Here is a 26,557-nt window from a genome sequence, read left to right as displayed (position 1 = left end):
AAGAACATAACATGCCCACCTCCTATGAGCCACTATGTGTGGGGGAAACAGCTCCAGCCTGACCCCAGGATTCTTTATCTTGAATGGTGTCCCCGGCCTGGAAGCTGCACACACCTGGATCGCCCTGCCCTTCTGCTTCATGTACATCATCGCTGTCCTGGGGAACTGTGGGCTCATCTACCTCATCAGCCATGAGGAGGCCCTGCACCGGCCCATGTACTACTTCCTGGCCCTGCTCTCCTTCACGGACGTCACCCTGTGCACCACCACTGTACCCAACATGCTGTGCATATTCTGGTTCAACCTCAAGGAGATTGACTTCAACGCCTGCCTGGCTCAGATGTTTTTTGTCCACACGCTGACTGGGATGGAGTCTGGGGTGCTCATGCTCATGGCCCTGGACCGCTATGTCGCCATCTGCTACCCTTTACGTTATTCCACCATCCTCACCAACGCTGTCATCGCCAAGGCTGGTCTTACCACCTTCCTGAGGGGTGTGCTGCTCATCCTCCCATTCACTTTCCTCACCAAGCGTCTGCCCTACTGCCGGGGAAACTTCATTCCCCACACCTACTGTGACCACATGTCCGTGGCCAAGGTGTCCTGTGGAAACTTCAAGGTCAATGCTATCTATGGTCTCTTGGCAGCCCTCTTGATTGGGGGCTTTGATATGTTCTGTATTTCTGTGTCTTACACTTTGATCTTGCGAGCAGTGGTGAGTTTGTCCTCTGCGGATGCTCGCCAGAAAGCCTTCGGCACCTGTACATCTCATATCTGTGCCATTGTGATCACCTATGTCCCAGCTTTTTTCACATTTTTTGCCCACCGTTTTGGAGGACACAGTATCCCCCACCATGCACACATCATTGTAGCCAACATTTACTTGCTACTGCCTCCTACAATGAACCCAATTGTTTATGGAATCAAGACCAAGCAGATCCGGGAAATTATGATCAGGTTTTTACTTGGAGATAGGTTGTCATTAGTCAAGACAAATAAATCATAAAATAGACATATTGCTTAGGGGAAAGGGGGGTTAAAAGGGAGTGGAGAAGACCTTTGTAAATGCTGTGAGTAAAATGGTATTAAACACACAAGTCCTACTAATATGTAGATTTTCTAAAACTTTTGTAACTATCTATTATGAAATAGTTCTTCTGTGTAAAGATCTGCCAAAGACACAAATGTAGAATAAAAAAAGATAAAGTAATGTACCCATTCCCTACAGGTTTTATGTTTGACAAAAGGGTTATAGATTTCTGTGTCTAGGAAGAGCAGGTAATAAAACGAGGGGTGCAGGCCTGGTGTTGGTGCATGTTCTGTGTGTGGTAAGGGGAGACCCTCCAATGGGGAGCAAGTAGAGCATGTCTAGGAATTGTTTGTTTTCCCCATTTCATCAATTTAGGACCTCCATTTAAAATGTACCTACAGGGGTGCCTGGGTGGGACAGTCAATTGAGCATCCAGCTCTTGGTTTTGTCTCGGGTCATGATCTCATGACCATGAGATCAAGCCTAACATCAGGCCCGGTGCTCAGTGTGGAATCTGCTTGAGAGTCTCTCTCTCTCTGTCTCTCCCTCTGCCCACTCCCCACATGCTCTCTCTCTCAAATAAATAAATAAATAAATAAATCTTTAAAATACACCTACAAAATATAATTGTGATGTTATCAGTGAAACAGACAAAAGCAATAATTAAATGACTAGTATGTGATTAATTCATTCACTCATTCATTCATTTTGAGATACTTTTTTAGGTCATATCATTGGTCATACCTCAGGTTTAATGCGAGAGAGAAAGGCAGAGTTGAATGGAAGCAATCCCTGACCGTGGGCTGCTTAGAGCATGGACTCTGGTCAGGGACACAGGAGAAGAAACATAAAGGAAAGAAAGAAAAGAGATGATACAAATGGATGCAGTATGGAGAAAATAAAATGTTAGTTAGGAAAGAGTTGGGGTAAACATGAGTTTTGGATCCATATAGTCCCAAGATTTAAATCTTATGTCTTCATTTTTAGCCACAAGACTTTAACAGACCATTTAATCTCTCTAAATTTCAGCTTCTATACTTTTTATCAAATGTGGGTAAAACATACCACAAAGATTATCTGGCTGATTAAATGCTCTAATGAAAGACAAAAAAGCACTTAGCATAATTTCTAATATGTACTAACCATTTAATAAATTAGAGCTGAGATCATTATTATTATAACCTATATTTTTCAACTCTGATTCATTCTGAACATCGTAGTTTGAGGCGAAATCTTTCCAATTATATAGGTAGTAGAGAATCAGTTTTATTTCATCTCCCAAACATGTCATCAAAATCAGCCCACAAAGTTTTCTGCATACCTTCTATGTGACTGATTCCATGTCATGCACTGAAAGATAGAAGTGAGTACAAACACACTAATGAATTTCTATTTTAGTACAAGATATAAAATGCAATGGAATCATTATTATAAAATGGTAACAGGGTCATTGCACAAAAAATTATTATAAAATTCATGAAAACTAAATGATTCTCAAAGGCCATTGTGGATGGTAAGTAAAGATTTTATAGAGAAGGTAGGAGATGAGATGAATCTTGATATATATATAAGTATTTTAAAAAGAAAGGGTGGGTAGGGATTGTTATTCTTAAAAATGAAACAATATATGCAAAAGTTTGAGGCCAATATCGAGCACAGCCAGTTCAAGCCTAGAAATGTTTTGGGGTGACTGGAGAGGAAAGAGAAAAGACAAGGAACAAAAGACTCAGAAAAATAGATAGAAGTGGTATCTGGAAGTTCCCTGTCTGTGAGTTTCTGCATGACCTCAGGCATGCCACCCTCTGCTTTTGGACTTTGAGAGATACCAAGTTCTTAGAATTGCCCTTGACCTGAAAGTAGCTGCAGACCCCTTTGTCACCTGCCTGGACTCTTCAGATCTCTATCATACCTTCTGCCCCTGAAGCCTATCTCCCTCTCCTTCTTCCTCCTCCAAAATTTTTCTCTCATCCCTAGCAACTCAATTTTCTTTGTGGCTACTCACTTCTCCAGCCCCCCATCCCAGCTTCTGAACCTCATGGCAGAGTGGAGATTCCTTGTGTATTCCCCTGAGTAACCTTCTATCAAAGGGTGGATAGCTTGCTTCCACAGAAAATGGTTTTGCAGGAAATAATAGTAACAACAAGTAAGATACACAGCATTTATTTTCCAAGTACTTTTCCAAGAATTGTATACTTATTGGATCCTAAAAATAACTATGAGGATGATGCTATCTTATGTCCCATTTTCAGACAAGCAAACTGAGGCACAGAGAGGTTAATGACTAAATGAAACTCACATATCCAGCAAGTGATAGAGCATGGATTTTAACCCAGCAAGTTTGCTTCCAGGGCTTTTGACTGTAATGTCTATAATATACTGCATAGTTTCTCTAAGAGATTAAGAATTGCTTGTGGCCCACTCTTCATGATTGGAATGGTGAAAAGTCCCCTCCCTGATGATCCTGTATCACTTCAAAGGATATTTTTTAATGGCTTACTAAAATATAGAAGTTGGACATCAGATTCTTCAAGGTCCCTCACTGTATGGTCTCATGAGCAAACACTATTATTGCCTCTTTTTTAATTTACGCTGACAGATGACTACTACAAAGGGCCTGCGGACAAATTTTAGCAATTAAATACTTTTCCCTGTAACTTCTGGACTTTCTCCTAGCATGAATGGAAATATCAGTTTCTTGCTCAAGTGCAGTTACATCAAAGATATCCACCCTAACAAGTCCTGTCTAGTACTCTTGATTTTCTTTGTCCTGCTCTGATTTTTTTTTTCATAGTGCATAGCCCTTTCTATTTTATAATACATCTTACCTAGTCATTATGTTAATATTTATTGGATGCACTCTCCAACTCCACTCTTTAGGATTTTAGTATCCTGACTATAGATCTTTACCTTATTTGTTTACTGATGTACCTCAAACTCCACATTGATTATCTGTTCACAGAATAGGTGCAATGAAAGCATTTCACCAGGGACTTAATCTAGAAAAGGTGAGTAGGGATTCTATGCTGAGAAGGAGGCATTTAAATTGTTACGTGGAAAGTAGAGAAAAAAGCCAACTAGACAAAGGGGAGAAAAAAAGATCTGTAACTGACCTGTCTTATGTGGTCACACTGTAAATTTTTTGTAACTCATTTTATATTATAACATATTATGAACATTTTTCATGCGAATAAGTATACTCCCAACTTATAATTTTTGTCCTAGATGTGATCATATATTTTGTTTTGCAGGGGATGGAAACCTTTCTTCCTAGGGTCCCTGGTTGGTCCAAAATTTTAACTGACAAAGAGAGACTAACAGAAGATAAGCCTGCACATCTATTCAAATTTTTGCATGTATGTGGGAGCCTTCCTAAAAAATTGAAGTGAGGAAATGACCAGAGCAGGAAGCTTTTTTTTTTTTTAATTTTTTATTTTTTATAAACATATATTTTTAGTCCCCAGGGGTACAGGTCGGTGAATCACCAGGTTTACACACTTCACAGCACTCACCAAAGCACATACCCTCCCCAATGTCCATAATCCCACACCCCCTTCTCCCAAACCCCCTCCCCCCAGCAACCCTCAGTTTGTTTTGTAAGATTAAGAGTCACTTATGATTTGTCTCCCTCCCATTCCCATCTTGTTTCATTGATTCTTCTCCTACCCACTTAAGCCCCCATGTTGCATCACCACTTCCTCATATCAGGGAGATCATATGATAGTTGTCTTTCTCTGCTTGACTTATTTCACTAAGAATGATTCGCTCTAGTTCCATCGATGTTGTCCCAAATGGCTTTTTTACTTTTCAGACAAAGAATAGACTTGGGAAGAATTGACACAGAAGTTTGGTTTAGGGGAAGTAAATAGTAAAGAAATAACTAAGAAGATAACAGTGTAACAACATTTGTTTGTAGGTTACTTTGGTTCCGTTCCTGGGCTGGTGAGAGTCTGTTTCCACTGAAAGAATTTATTTCTTGCCTCCAGGCAACAAGGCAGTAACTTTTTCTGCATTTACTTCTTAATTGCCTTCAGCTCAAAATAATTTTTTTATGCCAAAGAGGCAAATTTTGAGCTTAAATATTCTGGTTTCCTTTAGTTTCATACATATTGATCATATATGGATAAAATTCAAGACTCAAGTTTACCAAACACTATACAATGAGGTAAAATCTCTCACAACTTGGGGTGCCTGGGTGGCTCAGCCTTTAAGCATCTGCCATTGGTTCAGGTCATGATCCCAGAGTCCTGGGATCAAGATCCACTTTGGGTTCCCTGCTCTCTGGGAAGACTCCTTCTCCCACTCCCACTACCCCTGCTTGTGTTCCCTCTCTTGCTGTCTCTCTCTCTCTGTCAAATAAATAAATAAAATCTGAAAACAAAACAAAACAAAATCTCATACAACATAAAACTCCTCTCTGGAGGCAATCACCATCATCAGATCTTAAATTTGTTCCTTCAGATTCCTCTATGTACCTGGACTTTTTAAAATCTAAATAGTAGCATACTCAATACTTCCCATTTTTCATTTTATAATATATGTTGTTATTCCTATATCCTATATCTCTTTATATACAACTTCTTTCCTCTTTGTATTATAATTTCCTTCTTTTACATTTGGAGTATACCTACAACAATGTTAGGGAGCATAAGCTTTACAAACCTCATTTTTTCCACTTAATTTTAAATGGAAACTTAAAAATTTTTTCTGGGAGGAACTGTTCGATCTTAGTTAGGGCATCTTCCCTTTCTTCAGAGAGCTAATATAAATGTGTATCCCCATAAAGTACAAATTCTACTTTTTTCCTATGTCCATTAAAATTTGTTTTAGTAAGTTTTCAAATATTTGCCATTTGGAGAGGTAAAACAGTGTACCTTTGTAATTTATACATTTTCGTATTTTGAATGAAATTAAGCATACTAAAAAATGCTTATAATTGATTTTTATGTGCATTATCTATTTATACATTCACCTGTTATTTCATTAAGCATTTGAAAGTGATATGTTATAGCTATTTACTTATTTAGGTATTCATTCTTTTTAAATTTTTTTTATTTATTTTCAGCATAAGAGTATTCATTGTTTGTTTTTTGAGATAGTATTTTTTTTCATTTATTTATTTTCAGCATAACAGTATCATTATTTTTTCACCACATCCAGTGCTCCATGCAATCCGTGCCCTCTATCATACCCACCACCTAGTTCCCTAACCTCCCACCCCCCCCGCCACTTCAAACCCCTCAGATTGTTTTTCAGAGTCCATAGTCTCTCATGATTCACCTCCCCTTCCAATTTGCCCCAACCCCCTTCTCTCTAACTCCCCGTGTCCTCCATGCTTTTTGTTATGCTCCACAAATAAGTGAAACCATATGATAATTGACTCTCTCTGCTTGACTTATTTCACTCAGCATAATCTCTTCCAGTCCCATCCATATGCTACAAAAGTTCGGTATTCGTCCTTTCTGATGGAGGCATAATACTCCATACTGTATATGGACTACATCTTCCTTATCCATTCGTCTATTGAAGGGCATCTTGGCTCTTTCCACAGTTTGGCGACTGTGGCCATTGCTGCTATAAACATTGGGGTACAGACAGCCCTTCTTTTCACGACATCTGTATCTTTGGGGTAAATACCCAGGAGTACAATGGCAGGGTCATAGGGAAGCTCTATTTTTAATTTCTTGAGGAATCTCCACACTGTTCTCCAAAGAGGCTGTACCAACTTGCATTCCCACCAGCAGTGTAAGAGGGTTCCCCTTTCTTTATATCCTCTCCAACACATGTTGTTTCCTGTCTAATTTTGGCCATTCCATCTGGTGTAAGGTGATATCTCAATGTAGTTTTAATTTGAATCTCCCTGATGGCTAGTGATGATGAACATTTTTTCATGTGTCTGATAGCCATTTGTATGTCTTCATTGGAGAAGTGTCTGTTCATATCTTCTGCCCATTTTTTGATATGATTGTCTGCTTTGTGTGTGTTGAGTTTCTGGAGTTCTTTACAGATGCTGGATATCAACCTTTTGTCTGTACTGTCATTTGGAAATATCTTCTCCCATTCCGTGGGTTGCCTCTTTGTTTCTTTGATTGTTTCCTTAGCTGTGCAGAAGCTTTTAATCTTGATGAAGTCTGTTGGAGGCTACAGCATGGTTGGAGTCCTGGATCAAACCAGGCACTGACTTGTGTCTCCTTCAAAGTCTGGACTCCTTATCAGGTCATGAATTCTTAGTTGGTCCTTGTTGTTCCTGTACCTCCCATAACCCACTCCCTGGTTGATTGTCTTGCTAATGGCTTTAGCGAGACTACCTGGCATTACAAGGTTTGCTTGTAGTTAATGTAAACTTGTTATAGAAACTTGAGGTCATCTCACTAGGTACTGATGTATTACTCCTTCTATTGTGGTCTGCCTTATAAATGTTTGTAAGATGTGGAATAAAATCGGCACTGTTGGACATCATCCTCAGTGTCCCTCCTGCCCCCATCTTTGTCTCTTAATTTCTTTTCACCATCCTCTTCCCTCATGTTTCCTGGTCGATTTGTCGCGCCGGCCGTGACAAAGTCTCAAAAGTTCATTTTTGCTTTTGTTTCCTTTGCCTTTGGAGAGATCACAACTAACACCAAGGAAGTAGAAACAATCATTAGAAGTTATTATCAACAGTTATATGCCAATAAGCTAAGCAACCTAGATGAAATGGACACATTCCTGGAAAACTATAAACTCCCAAAATTGAACCAGGAAGAAATTGACAACCTGAATAGACTAATATCTAGTAACGAGATTGAAGCAGTGATAAAAACCTCCCAAAAAACAAGAGCCCAGGACCTGATGGAGTCCCTGGGGAATTCTACCAAACTTTCAAAGAAGAAATAACACCTATTCTCCTGAAGTTGTTTCAGAAAATTGAAGCAGAAGGAAAACTTCCATACTCTTTCTATGAAGCCAACATTACCCTGATCCCCAAACCAGGCAAAGACCCTACCAAAAAGGAGAATTTCAGACCAATATCACCGATGAATATGGATGCTAAGATTCTAACAAAATCCTAGCAAACAGGATCCAACAGCACATTAAAAAGATTATCCACCATGACCAGGCAGGATTCATCCCTGGACTATAAGAATGGTTCAACATTCACAAACCAATCAATGTGATAGAACAAATTAATAAGGGAAAAGAGAAGAACCACATGGTCCTCTCAATTAATGCAGAAAAAGCATTTGATAAAATCCAGCATCCGTTCCTGATTAAAACACTCCAAAGTATAGGGATAGAGGGAACATTCCTGAACTTCATAAAATCTATCTATGAAAGACCCAGAGCAAATAAAGTCATTTCTTATAAAGTACCCATTGGTGGTATTCAGAGTACATTCATCACCATCCACCAGTATTATCTTCAATGATTTCAGTGAGGACACACTCAGTATTATGGATTTAAATGGCCTGAGTTTCTGATGGCATTGGGTAGGACAAATAGAAGCCATTATTTGGAGTAAGTGATTAGACTGATAAGAAGGGGTTAATCTTTCAGATTCCTTACAGGTTGGCCCCTTGCATAGGCAGTTGGTTTCCTATAGAATACCATGAAAACTGGCTATAGGTAAGTCACAACTTCAATTCTGGAAGAGTGTTGAAAGGTGGATCATGTTAACAGCTCACCACATCACATATAGCAGTAAATTATTTAGTTCTCCCCCTCATTTAATTCTCACAGTTCTCATGGGTTTCTCAAATTTCCATATTGCATTCACTAACCTGTATCCACTCATATATCGGGGATTTGTAGCCTCTTTACAACATTATTCTACTGTCCTGCTTCGGTAAAAGTATTCACTTGTTTAGCCTAGACCCTGCAAACCTAATATATGCTGATCTGAACAAAAAAGACATACAGCTTGGACAGCATGAGAAGGAACATCTGAGCTCTCAATTCTGACTTGGTAGAGTAGGGCTGCTGCTTCCAGGTCACAGTGATTTGGATCCTAGGGAAGGAGATACTGAATCTCTATGTATGAATCCAAAATGCAATATGTAATGGAGGACCTAAAATCCAGCTACAACCCCAATGTCTATGAAATTCCACTAACTACACAATTCTAAAAGATTTGGCACTTGCACTGTTTACCCACTCCCCCTAATTTGAGCTAGAGTAGGATGACTCAAAAGGCCTTAGAGCCTTCTTCCTCAGTGTTATTCCGCACCACTTTTACACATCATGGTGTTAGTATTATTCTTATACTTGTTATTTCTCCAGCCTATGTATACTTTCCTAATTATTTTACCTTGCTTCTATTATTGTAAATCAAAATCAACACTTCTGAAAAGTTTAATGTTTTTAGGCCAAAGGTAAAGCTGGGGGATAGAATCTGTGGGTCAGAGTAGAGACTAATAATGCAAGGCAACAACTGTAGATCCCAGAGTTCAGAAAAAGAGTCATAGGAGAATTAACTGTCTTTTTTTTCAGGAAGAGGAACCCTCCAGACCCTAGGGATTAAGGGTTCTGTGGGAGATACACTGGGGTTTGGTCATCTGCTGCAGCACAAGTATAAACTTTCCTTTGTAGGTGTGACAAATACAATGAAGTCTGAAGGGGAGATGTTGCTGTAGTCTGATTGTAAAAGAATCATGGTCATGGCCAAGCCAAATGGTGCTGCTCAAGGGTGGGTTCTGGGAGCCAGGTACTGGAGATAAGGGATCGGAGGTCTGAGAAATAGTTGAAACAGGAAATGCCTGAAATAGGGTTGAAGCTGTGAGGAACAGAAGAACATTAGGTAGGTATTGTTTAAATATTTTTGGTAGAGGTAAATTCTCTTACTTTTTTTCTCCTTAATTTCAGTATTTTTTAAAGTATAGATCAAACAGTATATTTTAAAATAAAATATATTCTTTTGTTTTTATTTTTGCTATCCAGAATTTTTAGAGTAAGTTTTGATAAAAAATTTCTATAGAAAACTTGAGAAAGCCCTTAGAAATAAGTACTTCCTTCATCTGTCCATCTTACCTAGATTCTCACTGAACTGAGGGGCTTGGGGAACCTCCCAAGCAGAACCACTTCACTCCAACTTACCACACTAACCATGGACTATAGAAAAAGAGGAAAATAAACTAAATAAGAAGTTCATTTTCTTTATTCCTTACAAACCTACTACCTGATATCCTAGAGAGTCACCAACTTTCCTAAAACCCTATTTCACAGACTTATCAGAGAAGAGCATTTATCACTTTCAGTTCATGACCCACAAGGTGGAAGGAGCCTCCTTTCCAGATTCAAATCCAAGGGTCATCCCATGTCTCAAATGTATTTGATGTTGATTGTTGCCAGGGGGTGGGGGGGTGTGCAAAATGGGTGAAGGGGACTAGGAAGTACAGGTTTCCAGTTATGGAAAGAATAAGTCACAGGAATAAAAAGCACAAAACAGAGAATATAGTTAATGATATCGTAATAGTGATGAAACAGGACAGGTGGTAGCTACACTTGTGATCAGTATAGAAGATGAACACTTAAAACTAATGTAACATTGTGTCAACTATACTCAAATAAAAAACATATTTAGTGTTCATTAATTTTACACTAAATCATTTATCTGCTTAGTATCACCTTGCTAGAGGGAACTTCCCTCACAATAAATTTAAATAGACACCAACTTCATTACTATCCAATGCCATGCTTTGTTTTTCTTATATCACCTATATATCTTATATCCCTTATATCCTTTAAATCTTCCCAGTATACATATTTGAATATGCACATATATGATATCTGTACCCCCCACACTTTTTTTTTGTTTATTTGAATATTATCTGTCTCATCCCCAAATAATAATATTATAAAATCAGATTTTCTCACATTTGTTCACTACACTTAGCAGAATTAATATTTTTTAATATCTGAATCAATCCACATATTAAGGGCTGGCATAAAACTTCCTTCTTGATTTCCTGTTGATCATCACCCAAAATTTACTGTATTCTTTATTGGATGTGGTTTGACCTTTTAAATATTTGATAATTTGTTTTATCTGCAATTTCAAAAGAACGGAGAGAGGATGTCCCCTTCAAATGATACCAAGTTCCACCCCTCCTATTTCCTCCTGCTGGGAGTTCCTGGCCTTGAAGAGATGCACATCTGGATTGGGTTTCCTTTTTGTTCTGTGTATTTGATCGCCCTTGTGGGGAACATCACTATCTTGTTTGTGATCAAGAATGAAGAGAGTCTTCATCAGCCTATGTTTTACTTCTTGGCTATGTTAGCCTCCATTGATCTAGGCCTGTCCTCATCCACTATCCCCAAAATGTTGGGAATATTCTGGTTTAATTTAAAGGAGATTAGCTTTGGAGGCTGTGTCAGCCAGATGTTCTTTATTCATATATTCACTGCCATGGAAACTGTTGTGTTGGTGGCGATGGCCTTTGATCGCCATGTTGCCATCTGCAATCCTCTGAGATACAGCCTGATTCTCACAAATAGGATTATTGGTTTCATCCTTGTTGTAGTGTTTGGAGTTAATTTCATTTTGGTAATCCCTCTGGTGTTTCTCATCTTGCGACTTCCCTTCTGTGGACACCATATAATCCCCCACACATACTGTGAGCACATGGGAATTGCTCGGCTGGCCTGTGCCAATATAAAGGTAAACATGATATTTGGATTAATTCTTATATCAATGGTATTTGTTGATGTTGTACTGATTGTTATCTCCTATGTGAGAATACTCCGAGCTGTCTTCTGCCTTCCTTCTCAAAGTGCTTCATACATGTGGCTCCCATATCTGTGTTATCCTAGCCTTTTTCACTCCAGCTTTTTTCTCCTTCTTGACCCACAGGTTTGGCAGGAATATTCCCGTATACATTCACATTCTCCTGGCCAATCTATATGTTGTTGTTCCACCTGCCCTCAATCCTATCATCTATGGAGTGAGGACTAGGCAGATTCGAGAAAAGGTTTCAAGAATCTTTCTGAAAAAAGATTGACAGAAACTGTCTCAGAGATAACTCACTTTAATCTAGAGGAAAGAGATTACTTTTCTCAACTACAGAATCCTGTAACAGAAAAAAAGACATGGACCTTAGTATTATGTCATTCATAATTTCCCTAGCTCTCCCATCTTGAACATATAACAAGATTTATGTCAAAATAATCAGTGTGAATTTTATGGAACACCTAAAAGTTTTGGACAACTTAGTTATAATACTTTATTACTCTCCAGTATAACTTCTACAGAGCATGTATTATAGACGGAACTATGAAATGAAATGCTTTTTATTTGCAAATAGTTTTGTGTCAGCCACATTACTAAATTTATATATATATAAATATATCTACATCAAGGAATATAGGTATTTAATACTTGTGACAGATTCTTTCATTCCTTTCTTAATTGCTTAATTGTTGTTATCCATAATTTTACTGACATTTTATTATATGTTAGAAACTGATTAGTCATAGAAATATAAAAATAAAAATATACACAACATTTCAAGGTCTTATAGGAAGAAGAATTTAGAGAAATTTTCCTATGGCTGACTCTGTGTGAAATATTCCCAGGCTCATTACATCTATGCAGATCTTCCAAAAACATCTTACTGTTCAAAGTGAACCAGTCTGTCCTTAATGTAGTATCTGCAAAACTGCAAAACCTATAGAAATAAAAATATATTTCTATCTCTATCTATTGATAAAGGGGAATTTCATAGAAACATCAGTATGATAAGGAACTTAGGATAGTCATGAATGAGCACCTCTAAATGAGTGCATTTCGGCGCCTGGGTGGCTCAGTGGGTTAAGCCGCTGCCTTCGGCTCAGGTCATGATCTCAGAGTCCTGGGATCGAGTCCCGCATCGGGCTCTCTGCTCAGCAGAGAGCCTGCTTCCCTCTCTCTCTCTCTCTGCCTGCCTCTCCATCTACTTGTGATTTCTCTCTGTCAAATAAATGAATAAAAATCTTTAAATGAGTGCATTTCTAAACATGTCAGTTACATTCTCGAAAGTTGAATCTAATGCCATAGATAGTAATTACTCTTGGATTCACAGACTTTAGTTATTCATTCATTATTTACTAAGTAGCTTTTCCAGTACTTTTTAAATTTGCACTTCCTCCTTGTGGCTTATCAGATGAACCCTAGTAGCCTATCCACATTTTATAGCTTTTGATGAATGATATGTATTTGGCCAATATTTACTTCATGGTGTCTTTCCACTCATATATTAGGTGCTTAATAATCTTTTACTTAAAAAAAATTATCTTCCAGCGAAGACATACAGATGGCCACCAGGTACATGAAAATTTGCTTAGCATAACTAATCACCAGGGAAATGAACAACAAAACTACAGTGAAGTAGGGGTGTCTGGGTGGCTCATTTGCTTGAGTCTCTGACTCTTGATTTCAGCTCAGGTCTTGATCTGATGGCTCATGGGATCAGGCCCCACATCAGGCTCCATTCTCAACAGGAAGTCTGAGGATTCTCTTCCTCTACCCCTCTCCTGCTAATGCTCTCTCTTTCTCTCTCTTAAATAATAATAATAATAATTTTTAAAAAAAACCTACAGTGAGATGTTACTTTACACTTGTTAGAATGACTATTATCAAAAAGACAAGAAATAGTAATTGTTGGTGAAGATATGGAGAAAAGGGAACATTTTTGCTCTGTTGGTTCATGTAACTTGCTGCAGCCTCTCTGAGAACAGTATGGAGTTTCCTCAAGAAAGTAAAAACGGAACTACCCTGGGATCCTGAAGGAAAGGAAAATGATAAATGGAAAAGATATTGGTATCCCCATGTTCATTGCAACATTACTGACAATAGCCAAGATATGTAGCAACTATATGTTAATCCATCAATGAGTTGATAAAGAAAATGTAATACACACACACACACACACACACACACACACACATGCACATATGCATACTATTTAGCCATAAAAAAGAAGAAAATCTTGTCATTTGTGGCAATACAGATGGATCTTGACAGCATCATGCTGAGTGAAATAAGTTAAAGAGAGAAAGTCAAATACTGTATGGTCTCACTTACATGTAGAATCTGAAAAACAAACAACAAAACAAAAAGAACTCATAGATACAGAGAACAGATTGTTGGGTGCTAGAGGTGGGGGAGTGAGTAAAATGGGTGAAAGGAGCCAAAAAGAACTAATTCCAATTATAAAATAAATGTCATGGGGATGTAATGTACAGCATAGGGACTATAGTGAATTAACATTGTATTATATATTTAAAAGGTGTTAAAAGAATAGATCTGAAAAGTTCCCATCTTGAGAAAAATAGTATAACCATGTGATGAACTAAACTTATTGTGGGATCATTTCGCAATATACTCAAATTTCAAACCATTATGTTGTTCACCTAAAATTAATAAAATGTATATGTCAATTAAATAAAAAATTTAAAACTAAAACTTAAAAATTAAATAAATTAAATAAAATTTTTAAAAGAATTAAATTAAAATTTAAAAGAAATTAAATTAAATTAAACATTTAAAAGATAATAAAAATTATCAAATATAACATACATACCACTTGATGGCTTTTTATGAATGTACAGATTATATAAAGAATTCCATTCTTCAAAGTTTCTAAGTTCCTTTTGGCTGGGACTAGCTACCCTTCCCCAAGCTCAAAGTAACCCTCTTAAGAGCTTTTCTGTTTCTCAAGTTTAGGAAATTCCCTTTGGGGACACTCCCTAACCCAATATTCTGCATTAATGGTCTTGTATAGATGCCCTAAGAGCTTCAGGGATAATGCCTATAATTTCTCAAGGCCTTTTGAATGGTCTCTATTCTAACATGATGGCCAGGAAAGTAGATTGTTCTACTGGGTGGTGCAGTATTTATTTCATGGGATTGCTAAAGGCTAGTATACCAGAATGGGCTGGAATGATGACTTAGAGTGGTTCAAATTGTATAAGTGGTCAGAGGCCCCATAGAAAGTACTTGTGGAGTACCTATACACCTTGTGGACAGCCCAGAACCTAGGTAACTACTGCTCAGATGAAAATACATGGCACACCAACAACCCAAAAGAAGACTTCATGACCCTACAAATGAATAACTTCCAGAGGTCACCATTTTTTTTATCTAGTACTACAGATTGGATAGTTTATGGCTGTAACATTAATTAGTATTAATATTAATTAAATATGTGATATATATCCTGTGTAATGCTTACTTCACTCAAAATTATGTCTGTGAGATTAATCCATGTGATTGAATTTAACTGTAGCTTGTTACTTTTTTTGTTGCACAGTATTCTCCTTTATAAATGTACCAAATTTAATTATTTATTGTGGATGGACACTGGAGTTTCATCTCATGTTTTTTACTATTTTGAATAAAGTTATTATTATTTCTCTATATGTTATTTAAGAGACATTTGCCATTGTAATAATTCCTCTGAATGATTGCTGAGTGATTGGGAGGATTTTTTATTAGAAAGTCCCAACAGTTTTCAAAATTGTATGTATAATTTTACATTTTGACCAGTTTCATAGAAGTCAATTGCTTCATATCTTTATCAGCACTATTGGTTTTGTGTCTGTTGCTGTAGGGGTGGGTATGTATGTTTATGTTTATTTGTTGCCATTATTTGTCAGAATCATGTAATGCTATTGTGATATGGGTTTAATATGTGTTACCTTACCACTAAGATGTAAAAACTATAGCTATTGGCCATTTGGATGTTCTTTTTAGTGGAACACCATTATTTAATTTAAAATCTGTGCCCATGTCTTCAGGATTGTTTTCTTAACCTAAGGAAGTTGTAAATGTTCTTTTTATAGTCTGTGTATAAATCCATTCATAGATATATATCTTTCAAATATCTGCTTCCACTACGCAAATTGACTTTCCACTCTTAACATGGTGTTTTTTTTAGGGAATACAAGTTTTCATGCACAATTAAATCAAATTTATTAATATTTTACAGTAAATTATGCTCTTTGTGTCCTGTTGAAGAAATCTTTGTTGACCTTAGTCACATGAAGATATTCTTTCATGTTACCTCCAATATTCTTCAATATTCTTTATAGTCAATATTTTTAATTTAAATTCTAGAGAGTTAACATGCAGTATAATATTAGTTTCCGGTGTAAAATATAGTGATACAACATTTCCATACAATATCTAATGCTCATCACCAAGTTCAATCCTTTTAAAAATAACTATACGTATTTTTTATTTTGATGAAGTCCTTACAGTCATAGTAGGAACTTTGTAGGTCAGGTGATCAATGGGTCTCCAAAATCATCCTGTAGTTATTTCTCCAATTACAGAATAAATAATTGGAATAGATATACTCAGCAACTGGCAGAATCCCTCTTGCTCCATGAAGTGTGTCTTTGTTCTATGCAAGCCTTCAACTGATTGTGTAAGGCCCACACATATTATGGAGGCCCCAGTTTTTGTTATGTAACCACTAAGATTTAAAAACAAAAAAACAGGCCTCGGAGACAAGATGGCAGGGAAGTAGGAGGAGGAGCCCTTTCAACCTGTACCCTAAAGTGAGCTGATTACCTTCCAAAGAACTCCGATCACACACGAAATCAGCCTGAGATCAGAATGATACACGTCTGGATCTCTACTGGAGCAGAAGATGCCAGTGGGCAGGTAAAGTGGAGTGGGAAAGACGGACTGATATCAGAAGATAAACAAAAGGGGGAGGGAGCCACCAGAGGTGACCCATTGGAAAGTAATATCCCAATATGAGAGTGTCCTGCACCTGGGGACCAGCATTAACTCGGGAGTCTGGTAGAAAGCAATAAAAAAGAGCAAAGGATCACCAGGGGGAAATTGCAGGAATCTGGGTGTTAGGGTCCGGGCTTAAGTCCCCAGATCCAGGGCAGCCACCCCTGGCGCAGAGCCAGAGAGAGTGCGGCAGAGAAACCATGTCTGGGTCCCTGAACCACCAGCACATCTGAGAGTGCCTGGCGCCCGGGAGCCTCGCGATCCACAGAAGCACAGCCTTTTTGCAGTTCCCACGCAAGTGCCCCGCTGTGCCATCAGAGTCGGAGTCCTGCCCCCCCCCCCAGAGAAGTGCACACAAACGCCAGCTGGGTGCTCTCCGACCAGAAAGACCAGGCACTCCTAGCCTGGCCAGCAGGAAAAGCTCAGTGTTCTATCACTGCTTGGAACTTCTCTGGCAGTCTGGAGCTGCCCAGACAGCCTCCTCTGCTGAGGTTTTGGGTACAAGCAAAAAATCCTGTGTCCCCAGGGACCAGGACTGGAACCTGCTCTGCCAGGGGCCAAGGGGGGATTTATTTGGGCTCTGCAGCCAGACTGAGGCTTCTCTCTGAGAGGGAGGTCAGGGTGCAGTTTGCTTTCCTCTAAACCTACAAAAACCATCAAAAGCAGTCAAGGCGAGAGAGAAAAACAAAAGTGAACAAATATAAAAACCTCCAGAGAACAAAAGCCTGGTTTCCTCAGAGCCCACCCCCTTGAGGGGGTCAGGAGGACTAAACTGAGAGAACATCATTGACTGAAAACCCATGTGGCAGGCCCCTCCCACAGAAAACCAACCAGGAAAGGGGAAAAAAAAAAAGACAAGAGAACAACCACCTCTACTTCATAGGACAATTTTTATTATTAATTCGATCCCACTATTCTGGCTCATTTTTTTTATATAGTTAAGTTTTTATTATTATATAGATAATTTTTTAACCTATTTACTGTCACAGTGAGATGCCAAGTACATCAAATTCCATAATAACCTTCTAACCTGAACTTTTTGATACATACACCTGTGTTTTCCTTTGCATTTCTATTTTTTTAATTTTTTTTTAAATTTTAGTTTAGATTAGTCTAGTTTATTCCTTTCTTTTAATTTTTATTTTCTAATATTCATATAAAGTTAAACTTCAAGGTAATCCCCTTTCCCCAATCAATGCCACCCCTATAGGTAAACCAATTCCTAATCCCCCCTTATCTTAAGAAAGTTGAGTCCTTTAACGAAGATATCAAGATACATCCAGGAAAAATCAAAACAACCTTCCTCACCCACACTGAGAATTTACAACCACTCTCCCATCTTTTTATTCCACCAGTATTTCTGTGTTTTTGTGTTTGTCCTGATAGTATATAAATCTTACTCTCAGGGTTCCTTTTGACGAGGTTCTTCCTTTATTTGCATATATGTATATATGCAAATCATACATATATATTTTTTTCTCTTGTCATATACATTTATTAGTCTTTTTGTTTGTCTGTGTCTGTTTATATACTTCATGAATCTTACCTTGGGGCCCATTTGGGCTGAACCTTCTTTTTTTTTTAATAATTTTTTATTTTTTATAAACATATATTTTTATCCCCAGGGGTACAGGTCTGTGAATACCAGGTTTACACACTTCACAGCACTCACCAAAGCACATACCCTCCCCAATGTCCATAATCCCACCCCCTTCTCCCAAACCCCCTCCCCCCAGCAACCCTCAGTTTGTTTTGTGAGATCAAGAGTCACTTATGGTTTGTCTCCCTCCCAATTCCATCTTGTTTCATTGATTCTTCTCCTACCCACTTAAGCCCCCATGTTGCATCACCACTTCCTCATATCAGGGAGATCATATGATAGTTGTCTTTCTCTGCTTGACTTATTTCGCTAAGCACGATACGCTCTAGTTCCAACCATGTGGTCGCAAATGGCAAGATTTCATTTCTTTTGATGGCTGCATAGTATTCCATTGTGTATATATACCACATCTTCTTGATCCATTCATCTGTTGATGGACATCTAGGTTCTTTCCATAGTTTTTTATCTCATCTTTTGTTCCTGTCTCTCTCCCTCTCTCTTTTTTTCTTTTCCTTTTATTTTTACTCTCATTTGGGTGGGGAACCATGATTGCTCAGAAGCATTCCAGGGTGCACCTTGACTGCATCACAGTCGATACACCCAGCTACACCTGTTCAGCCATCTCTCACCAAAATGACTAGGAGGAGAGATGCGCAACAGAAGAAAAATACAGAGGATTGATCTTCTGCAACAGAGCTAATGGTTATCAACATAGACAAAATGTTGGAAAGAGAATTCAGGCTAACAATTATCCAAGCAATAGCTAGGTTGGAGAAAGCCATGGATGACCAAACGGAATTGATTAGGGCCGAACTGAAAAGGACCAGAGATCATGTTTTCAATATTAGGGAAGAGCTGAAAGCAACCAGGGATGAGCTTCACAATGCTCTCAATGTGTTCCAATCTAATCTAAATTCTCTCAATGCTAGAGTAACTGAGACAGAAGAAAGAATTAGTGATCTGGAGGTCAAACAGATAGAGAGAAAGGATCAGGAGGAAGCCTGGAACAAACAGCTTAGAAGCCACGAAAACAGAATCAGGGAAATAAATGATGCCATGAAATGTTCCAATGTCGGAATTATTGGAATCCCTGAAGGGGAGGAGAAAGAAAGAAGTCTAGAAGATATAGTGGAACAAGTTCTTCATGAAAATTTTCCAAATCTCGTGAATGGGACCAGCGTTCATGTACTAGAAGCCAAAAGGTTCCCCCCCCCCAAGATTACAGATTCTCGAAAGTCCTTGAGACACCTAAGAGTAAGAATGAAAAATTATAATTGTAGGCAGAAGCTCTTGAAAGCAGCTAGGACAAAGAAGATCCTTACGTACAGAGGAAAGCCCATCAGAATAACGTCAGACCTGTCCACAGAGACCTGGCAAGCCAGAAAGGGCTGGCAAGATATATTCAGGGCATTGAATGAGAAGAACATGCAGCCAAGAATACTTTATCCAGCAAGACTGACATTCAAAAAAGATGGAGAGATAAAGAGTTTCCAAGATAGGCAAGGCTTAAGACTATGCAACCACCAAGCTGATACTGCAGGAAATATTAAGGGGGCTTCTTTAAAGGAGGAAAAAGCCCAAGAATATCATTGAACAGAAATGTAGACACAATCTACAGAAAGAAAGACTTCAAAGGTAACACGATGTCAATAAAAACGTATGTATCAATAATCACGCTCAATGTGAATGGCCTAAATGCACCCATAAAATAGCACAGTGCAGACTGGATAAAATGACAGGACCCATCCATATGTTGTCTACAAGAGACCCATTTTGAACCTAAAGATACACCAAGATTGAAAGGGAAGGGATGGAGAAGCATCTTTCATGCCAATGGGCCTCAAAAGAAGGCTGGGGTAGCAATTCTCGTATCAGAAAAATTAGATTTTAAACTAAAGACTGTAGTCAGAGATACAGAAGGACACTACATCATTCTTAAAGGGACTATCCACCAAGATGATCTAACAATTGTAAATATCTATGCCCCCAAAATGGGAGCAGCCAATTACAAAAGAAAACTGTTAATCAAAATAAAGAATCATATTTATATGAATACACTAATTGTGGGAGATCATAACACGCCTCTCTCAGAAATAGATCATCAAAGCAGAAAATCAATAAAGAAACAAGAGCATTGAATGACACATTGGACCAGATGGGCCTCATAGATATATACAGAACATTCCACCCTAAAACAACAGAATACTCATTCTTCTCAAGTGCACATGGAACCTTCTCCAGAATAGACCACATACTGGGTCAAAAATCAGGAATCAACCGATACCAAAAGACCAAGATTATCCCCCACACATTCTCAGATCACAATGCTTTGAAACTGGAGCTCAATCACAGGAAAAGTTTGGAAGGAACTCAAACACCTGGAAGCTAAAGACCACCTTGCTTAAGAATGCTTGGATCAACCAGGAGATCAAAGAAGAACTGAAACAATTTTGGAAACCAATGAGAATGAAGAAACTTCGGTCCAAAACCTATGGGATACAGCAAAGGCGGTCCTAAGGAGGAAATACATAGCCATCCAAGCCTCCCTCAAAAAAAGTGAAAAATCCAGAACACAGCAGCTTTCTCTACACCTTAAAGAACTGGAGAATCAACAACTAATCAAACCAACTCCACACATAAGAAGGAAATCATCAAGATTAGAGCTGAGATTGATGAGGTAGAAACCAGAGATACAGTAGAACATATCAATGAAACTAGAAGCTTGTTTTTTGAAAGAATCTATAAGATCAATAAACCATTGGCGACACTAATCCAAAATAAAAGGGAGAAAGCCCAAATACATAAAACTATGAATGAAAAGGGAGAGATCACAATGAACACAAAGGAAGTAGAAACAATCATCAGAAGTTATTATCAACAGTTATATACCCATAAGCTAAGCAACCTAAATGAAATGGATGCATTCCTGGAAAACTATAAACTCCCAAAATTGAACCAGGAAGAAATTGACAACCTGAATAGACTGATATCTAGTATTGAGATTGAAGTGGTGATCAAAAACCTCCCAAAAAACAAGAGCCCAGGACCTGATGGATTCCCTGGGGAATTCTACCAAACTTTCAAAGAAGAAATAACACCTATTCTTCTGAAGTTGTTTCAAAAAATTGAAACAGAAGGAAAATTTCCATACTCTTTCTAAGAAGCCAGCATTACCCTGATCCCCAAATCAAGCAAAGACCTTACCAAAAAGGAGAATTTCACTTTCATCATACCACTGATGAATATGGATGCTAAAATCCTCAACAAGTTCCTAGCAAACAGGATCCAACAGCACATTTAAAAAGATTATCCACCATGACCAGGTGGGATTCATCCCTGGGCTACAAGAATGGTTCAACATTCACAAATCAATCAATGTGATAGAACAAATTAATATAGGAGAGAGAAGAACCACATGGTCCTCTCAATTGATGCAGAAAAAGCATTTGACAAAATCCAGCACCCGTTCCTAATTAAAATGCTTCAAAGTATAGTGATAGAGGGAACATTCCTGATCTTCATAAAATCTATCTATGAAAGACCCACAGCAAATATCATCGTCAATGGGAAAAAGCTTGCAGCCTTCCCATTGAGATCATGAACACGACAAGGATGCCCACCCTCACCACTCTTGTTCAACATAGTATTAGAAGTCCTAGCAACAGCAATCAGACAACAAAGAGAAATAAAAGGTATCCAAATTGGCAATGAAGAAATCAACCTCTCTCTCTTGGCAGATGACATGATTCTTTATATGGAAAACCCAAAAGACTCTACCCCCAAACTACTAGAAATCATATAGCAATTCAGCAACATGGCAGGATACAAAGTCAATGTACAGAAATCAGTGGCTTTCTTATAAACTAACAATGAAAATACAGAAAGGAAAATTAGAGAATCAACTCCATTTACTATAGCACCAAAAACCATAAGATACCTGGGAATAAACCTAACCAAAGAGGTAAGGGATCTGTATTTGAGGAACTACAAAACACTCATGAAAGAATTGAAGAAGACACAAAAAGATGGAAGACCATTCCATGCTCTTGGATTGGAAGAATAAACATTGTTAAAATGTCTATACTGCCTTGAGTAATCTATACTTTCAATGCTATTCTGATCAAATTCCACCGGTATTCTTCAAAGTGCTGGAGCAAAAAATCCTAAAATTTGTATGGAATCAGAGGAGACCTCGAATTGCTAAGGAAATGTTGAAAAACAAAAATAATAGGGAGGCATCACATTACCTGATTTCAAGCTTTACTTCACAGCTGTGATCACCAAGACAGCATGGTACTGGCATAAAAACAGACACATAGACCAAGGGAACAGAGTAGAGAGCCCAGATATGGACTCTCAACTCTATGGTCAAATAATCTTCGACAAAACAGGAAAAAATATACAGTGGAAAAAAGAAAGTCTCTTTAAGAAATGGTGCTGGGAAAACTGGGCAACTATATGTAGAAGAATGAAAATCGACCATTCTCTTACACCGTACACAAAGATAATCTCAAAATGGATAAAAGACCTCAGTGTGTGACAGGAATACATCAGAATCCTAGAGGAGAACAATGGCAGTCATCTCTTCGATATCAGCCACAGCAACTTCTTTCAAGATATTTCTCCAAAGGCAAAGGAAACAAAAGCGAAGATGAACTTCTGGGATTTCATCAAAATCAAAAGCTTCTGCACAGCAAAGGAAACAGTCAAGAAAACAAAGAGGCTACCCATGGAATGGGAGAAGATATTTGCAAATGACAGTACAGACAAAAGGTTGATATCCAGGATCTATAATGAACTCCTCAAACTCAACACACACAAAACAGAAAGCCATATCAAAAAATGGGCAGAAGATATGGACAGACACTTCTCCAATAAAGACATACAAATGGCTATCAGACACATGTAAAAATGCTCATCATCACTAGCCATCAGGGAGATTCAAATTAAAACTACATTGAGATATCACCTTATACCAGTTAGAATGGCCAAATTAGCAAGACAGGAAACAACATGTGTTGGAGAGGATGTGGAGAAAGGGGAACTCTCTTCCACCGTTGGCGGGAATGCAAGTTGGTGCAGCCTCTTTGGTGAACAGTGTGGAGATTCCTCAAGAAATTAAAAATAGAACTTCCCTATGACCCTGCAATTGCACTACTGGGTATTTACCCCAAAGATACAGATGGAGTGAAAAGAAGGGCCATCTGTTTATAGCAGCAATGGCCACGGTCGCTAAACTGTGGAAAGAACCAAGATGCCCTTCAACAGACGAATGGATAAGGAAGATGTGGTCCATAGACACTATGGAGTATTATGCCTTCATCAGAAAGGACGAATACTCAACTTTTGTAGCAACATGGACGGGACTAGAACAGATTATGCTGAGTGAAATAAGTCAAGCAGAGAGAGTCAATTATCATATAGTTTCACTTATTTGTGGAGCATAATAAATAGCATGGAGGACATGGGGAGTTAGAGAGGAGAAGGGAGTTGTGGGAAATTGGAAAGGGAGATGAACCATAAGAGACTATGGACTCTGAAAAATAATCTGAAGGTTTTGAAGGGGCGGGGGGTGGGAGGTTGGGGGTACCAGGGGGTGGGTATTATAGAGGGCACGGATTGCATGGAGCACTGGGTGTGGTGCAAAAATAATGAATACTGTTATGCTGAAAATAAAATATAAATTAAAAAAATAAATAAAAATATAAATAAATAAATAAATAAATAACAACAAAATACAAAAAACAAAAAAACAAAAATTCCTCTCATTAACCTTCTGTGTTGGCCTAGATGAAACAAAGTTATCTTTCCCCATTTTTATGGATCACAACGAAGATAAATTTCATTCTGCTCAATTGAGAAAATGTCCTAAGAGTTGTGCCTGAATTTTTTTAGATCTTTCTGTGTTTACTTGTTCTATTTCTTGTTCCTGTTTTATTTTACCTTGACTTTACCTAAATCCTAAAATGAGTATATCTTGTGGAACCCTTGAATCCTTTCAAGTACTTTTAACTCTATGTAGTTGCTTTAGTTGCTATGTAAAAACTTATAAAAATGGAGTATACAATGAAGTCTATGGTGGGGTTGTTTGTTTTTTTTTCTAAAATTTTTTATTAACATATAATATATTATTAGTCCCAGGAGTACAGGTCTGTTTAACTTCCAGGTTTGCACATCTATGGTGTTTTATTGATTATTTTTCCCTGTGGTTACACGATTAAGGAAGTCAACTGGGCCAAGGGAGAAATAAAATTGGTGTTTGATTTTTTTAATTGCTGCTCCTGGAACTCATATACTCTGACTTATCTGGTCCGTACCATTACAGCTATGACAGTTCTTCATAGCTTAGCACTCCTTTACCATCATCAGTAAATTCTGTAAAGAGACTAATTAATAGTACTTGAAAAAAAATAGTACTAGAGTTGCACTAAGACTTTATTCTTGGATCCAGATTTTAACATGAGTTCCAGAAATAAGTGATCCATATTTATTTAACAGTAATGTTCATAGTCTAGGAACAATATCTACTATGTCAATTTATCTCTAATTTGATACTGCACATAAAAGTATTTAAAATCACGTACTGGAAAGCATTTACTGTATAAAAGCTTAACAACACTTGCCCCTTTTATGGATGAAAAAGAAAAAGATTTCAAGGCTCTTTCCAAATCAAGTGTTTGGAATCAAACTTCCTTAAAAAGGAAGATTGTCACTACCCGCTCTCGGATCTGCTTGGTTCTCACTCCATAAATAATGGGGTTAAGAGCAGGGGGGATGATCACATATAAATTAGCCAGGAGTATGTGGATATAACGTGGAATATTGTGTCCAAATCGGTGAGTCATAAAGGAGAAAAATGCTGGAGTGAAAAAAGCTAAGATGACACATCCATGGGAACCACAGGTATTCAGCGCTTTGAGCCTGGCCTCCCAGGATGGGAGTCTGAAGACAGCATGTAGAATCTTCACATAGGAGATAGCAATCAAAACAACATCCAAAAGAATCATAGAGATGAGGATTAATCCAAATAATATATTGACCTTTATGCTGACACAGGCCAGGCGGGCAATTCCCATGTGCTCACAGTAGGTATGGGGTATAATGTTATGTCCGCAGAATGAAAGCCTTAGAAGGAGAAACACAAGTGGAAATACTAACGCAAAATTTTTCAACATTCCTACTCCAGCAATAATACAAATAGTTCTGTTGGTGAGGATTGTGTTGTATCGAAGAGGGTAGCAAATGGCAATATAGCGATCAAAAGCCATGGCTACAAGCATGAATGTTTCAAAAAGCCTGTGAACAGGTGTATGAAGAACATCTGAGTTAAGCATCCCCCAAAGTCAATCTCACTAAGCCCAAACCAGAAAATGCTCAGCATTTTGGGAATGGTGGCAGTAGAGAGGCCCAGGTCAGTGAGTGCCAACATGGCCAATAAGTAGAACATGGGTTGATGATGAAGGCTGTGCTCAGTCTGGATCACAAAGAGGATGATGACATTCCCCAGGAGGGCAATCAGATATACTGTAGCAAAAGGGACACCAAGCCAGAGCTGCATATTTTCTAGTCCTGGGATTCCCAAAAGCAGGAAGGATGAGGGGTGATTACATGAGGTATTGGCTGGAGACATGCTAGCAAAGCCTTCTAATGTTCAAACTCTCCTCATCTGAAGGAATCTTTAGTACTATATAAGGCTTTCCAATGTCATCAATACTGCTTATACTGAATAAGAACAAAAAAAGATGTAATTACTATATTTCTTCTAGGAATACAGAAGAAAGATCATGTTTTCCCTCATACATCTTTTCTTCTCTTTTACTTTCATTGATACATACATATGATGAATGAAATAGAATATTCCTTAAGAAATATTAATGGATATTTACATATTAGATGAGATCATCTAAGTTAATTTTAGTGAGAACACTGATTAAGCCAGTTGATATAAGATCCTATTTTAGACTCTTAAAAATATTTAATTATAGATGGGAGAAGATAGACATATTGATATGTATATGTAAGATATACATATTGATATCCCACTGATAAAAGACTATAATCTGTGAGTACTGGCAATATTGTAGATTTCAGAAGCATCTTTTAAGATCACTTGTTTAAAAACAAAAAGCAAAAACATACCCATAAATACAGAGAACTAACTGATGGTTGCCAGAGGGTAGAAGTATGTGAGAATGGACTAGATGGATGAAGGGTAATGGGAAATAGAGCTTTC

At 38.0% G+C, this 26,557-nt stretch overlaps 1 protein-coding gene and 2 pseudogenes across 1 annotated transcript; 2 read left to right on the top strand and 1 right to left on the bottom strand.

Moving 5' to 3' along the window:
- Nucleotides 1-34: 34 nt before the first annotated feature.
- On the top strand, nt 35-1,006 carry LOC101687709 (olfactory receptor 52N2). Its single transcript, XM_004779041.2, has one exon. The coding sequence runs from the start codon at nt 35-37 to the stop codon at nt 1,004-1,006; it is 972 nt and encodes a 323-aa protein (XP_004779098.2).
- A 10,069-nt stretch (nt 1,007-11,075) lies between these two features.
- On the top strand, nt 11,076-12,000 carry LOC123394255 (annotated as a pseudogene).
- Nucleotides 12,001-25,007: 13,007 nt separating this feature from the next.
- On the bottom strand, nt 25,008-25,954 carry LOC123394254 (annotated as a pseudogene).
- Nucleotides 25,955-26,557: the final 603 nt, after the last annotated feature.

Source organism: Mustela putorius, unplaced genomic scaffold (genome assembly GCF_011764305.1).
Source record: "Mustela putorius furo isolate JIRA1106 unplaced genomic scaffold, ASM1176430v1.1 tig00002088_pilon_pilon_pilon, whole genome shotgun sequence".
Lineage (NCBI taxonomy): Eukaryota > Metazoa > Chordata > Mammalia > Carnivora > Mustelidae > Mustela > Mustela putorius.
The sequence above is the reverse complement of the archived record's forward strand: the minus strand, read 5'-3'. Positions and strand labels throughout refer to the sequence as shown.

What these genes read in the sequence shown, in the direction of transcription:
- LOC101687709 (XM_004779041.2), top strand. Translation starts at nt 35, where the DNA reads ATGTGTGGGGGAAACAGCTCCAGCCTGACCCCAGGATTCTTTATCTTG.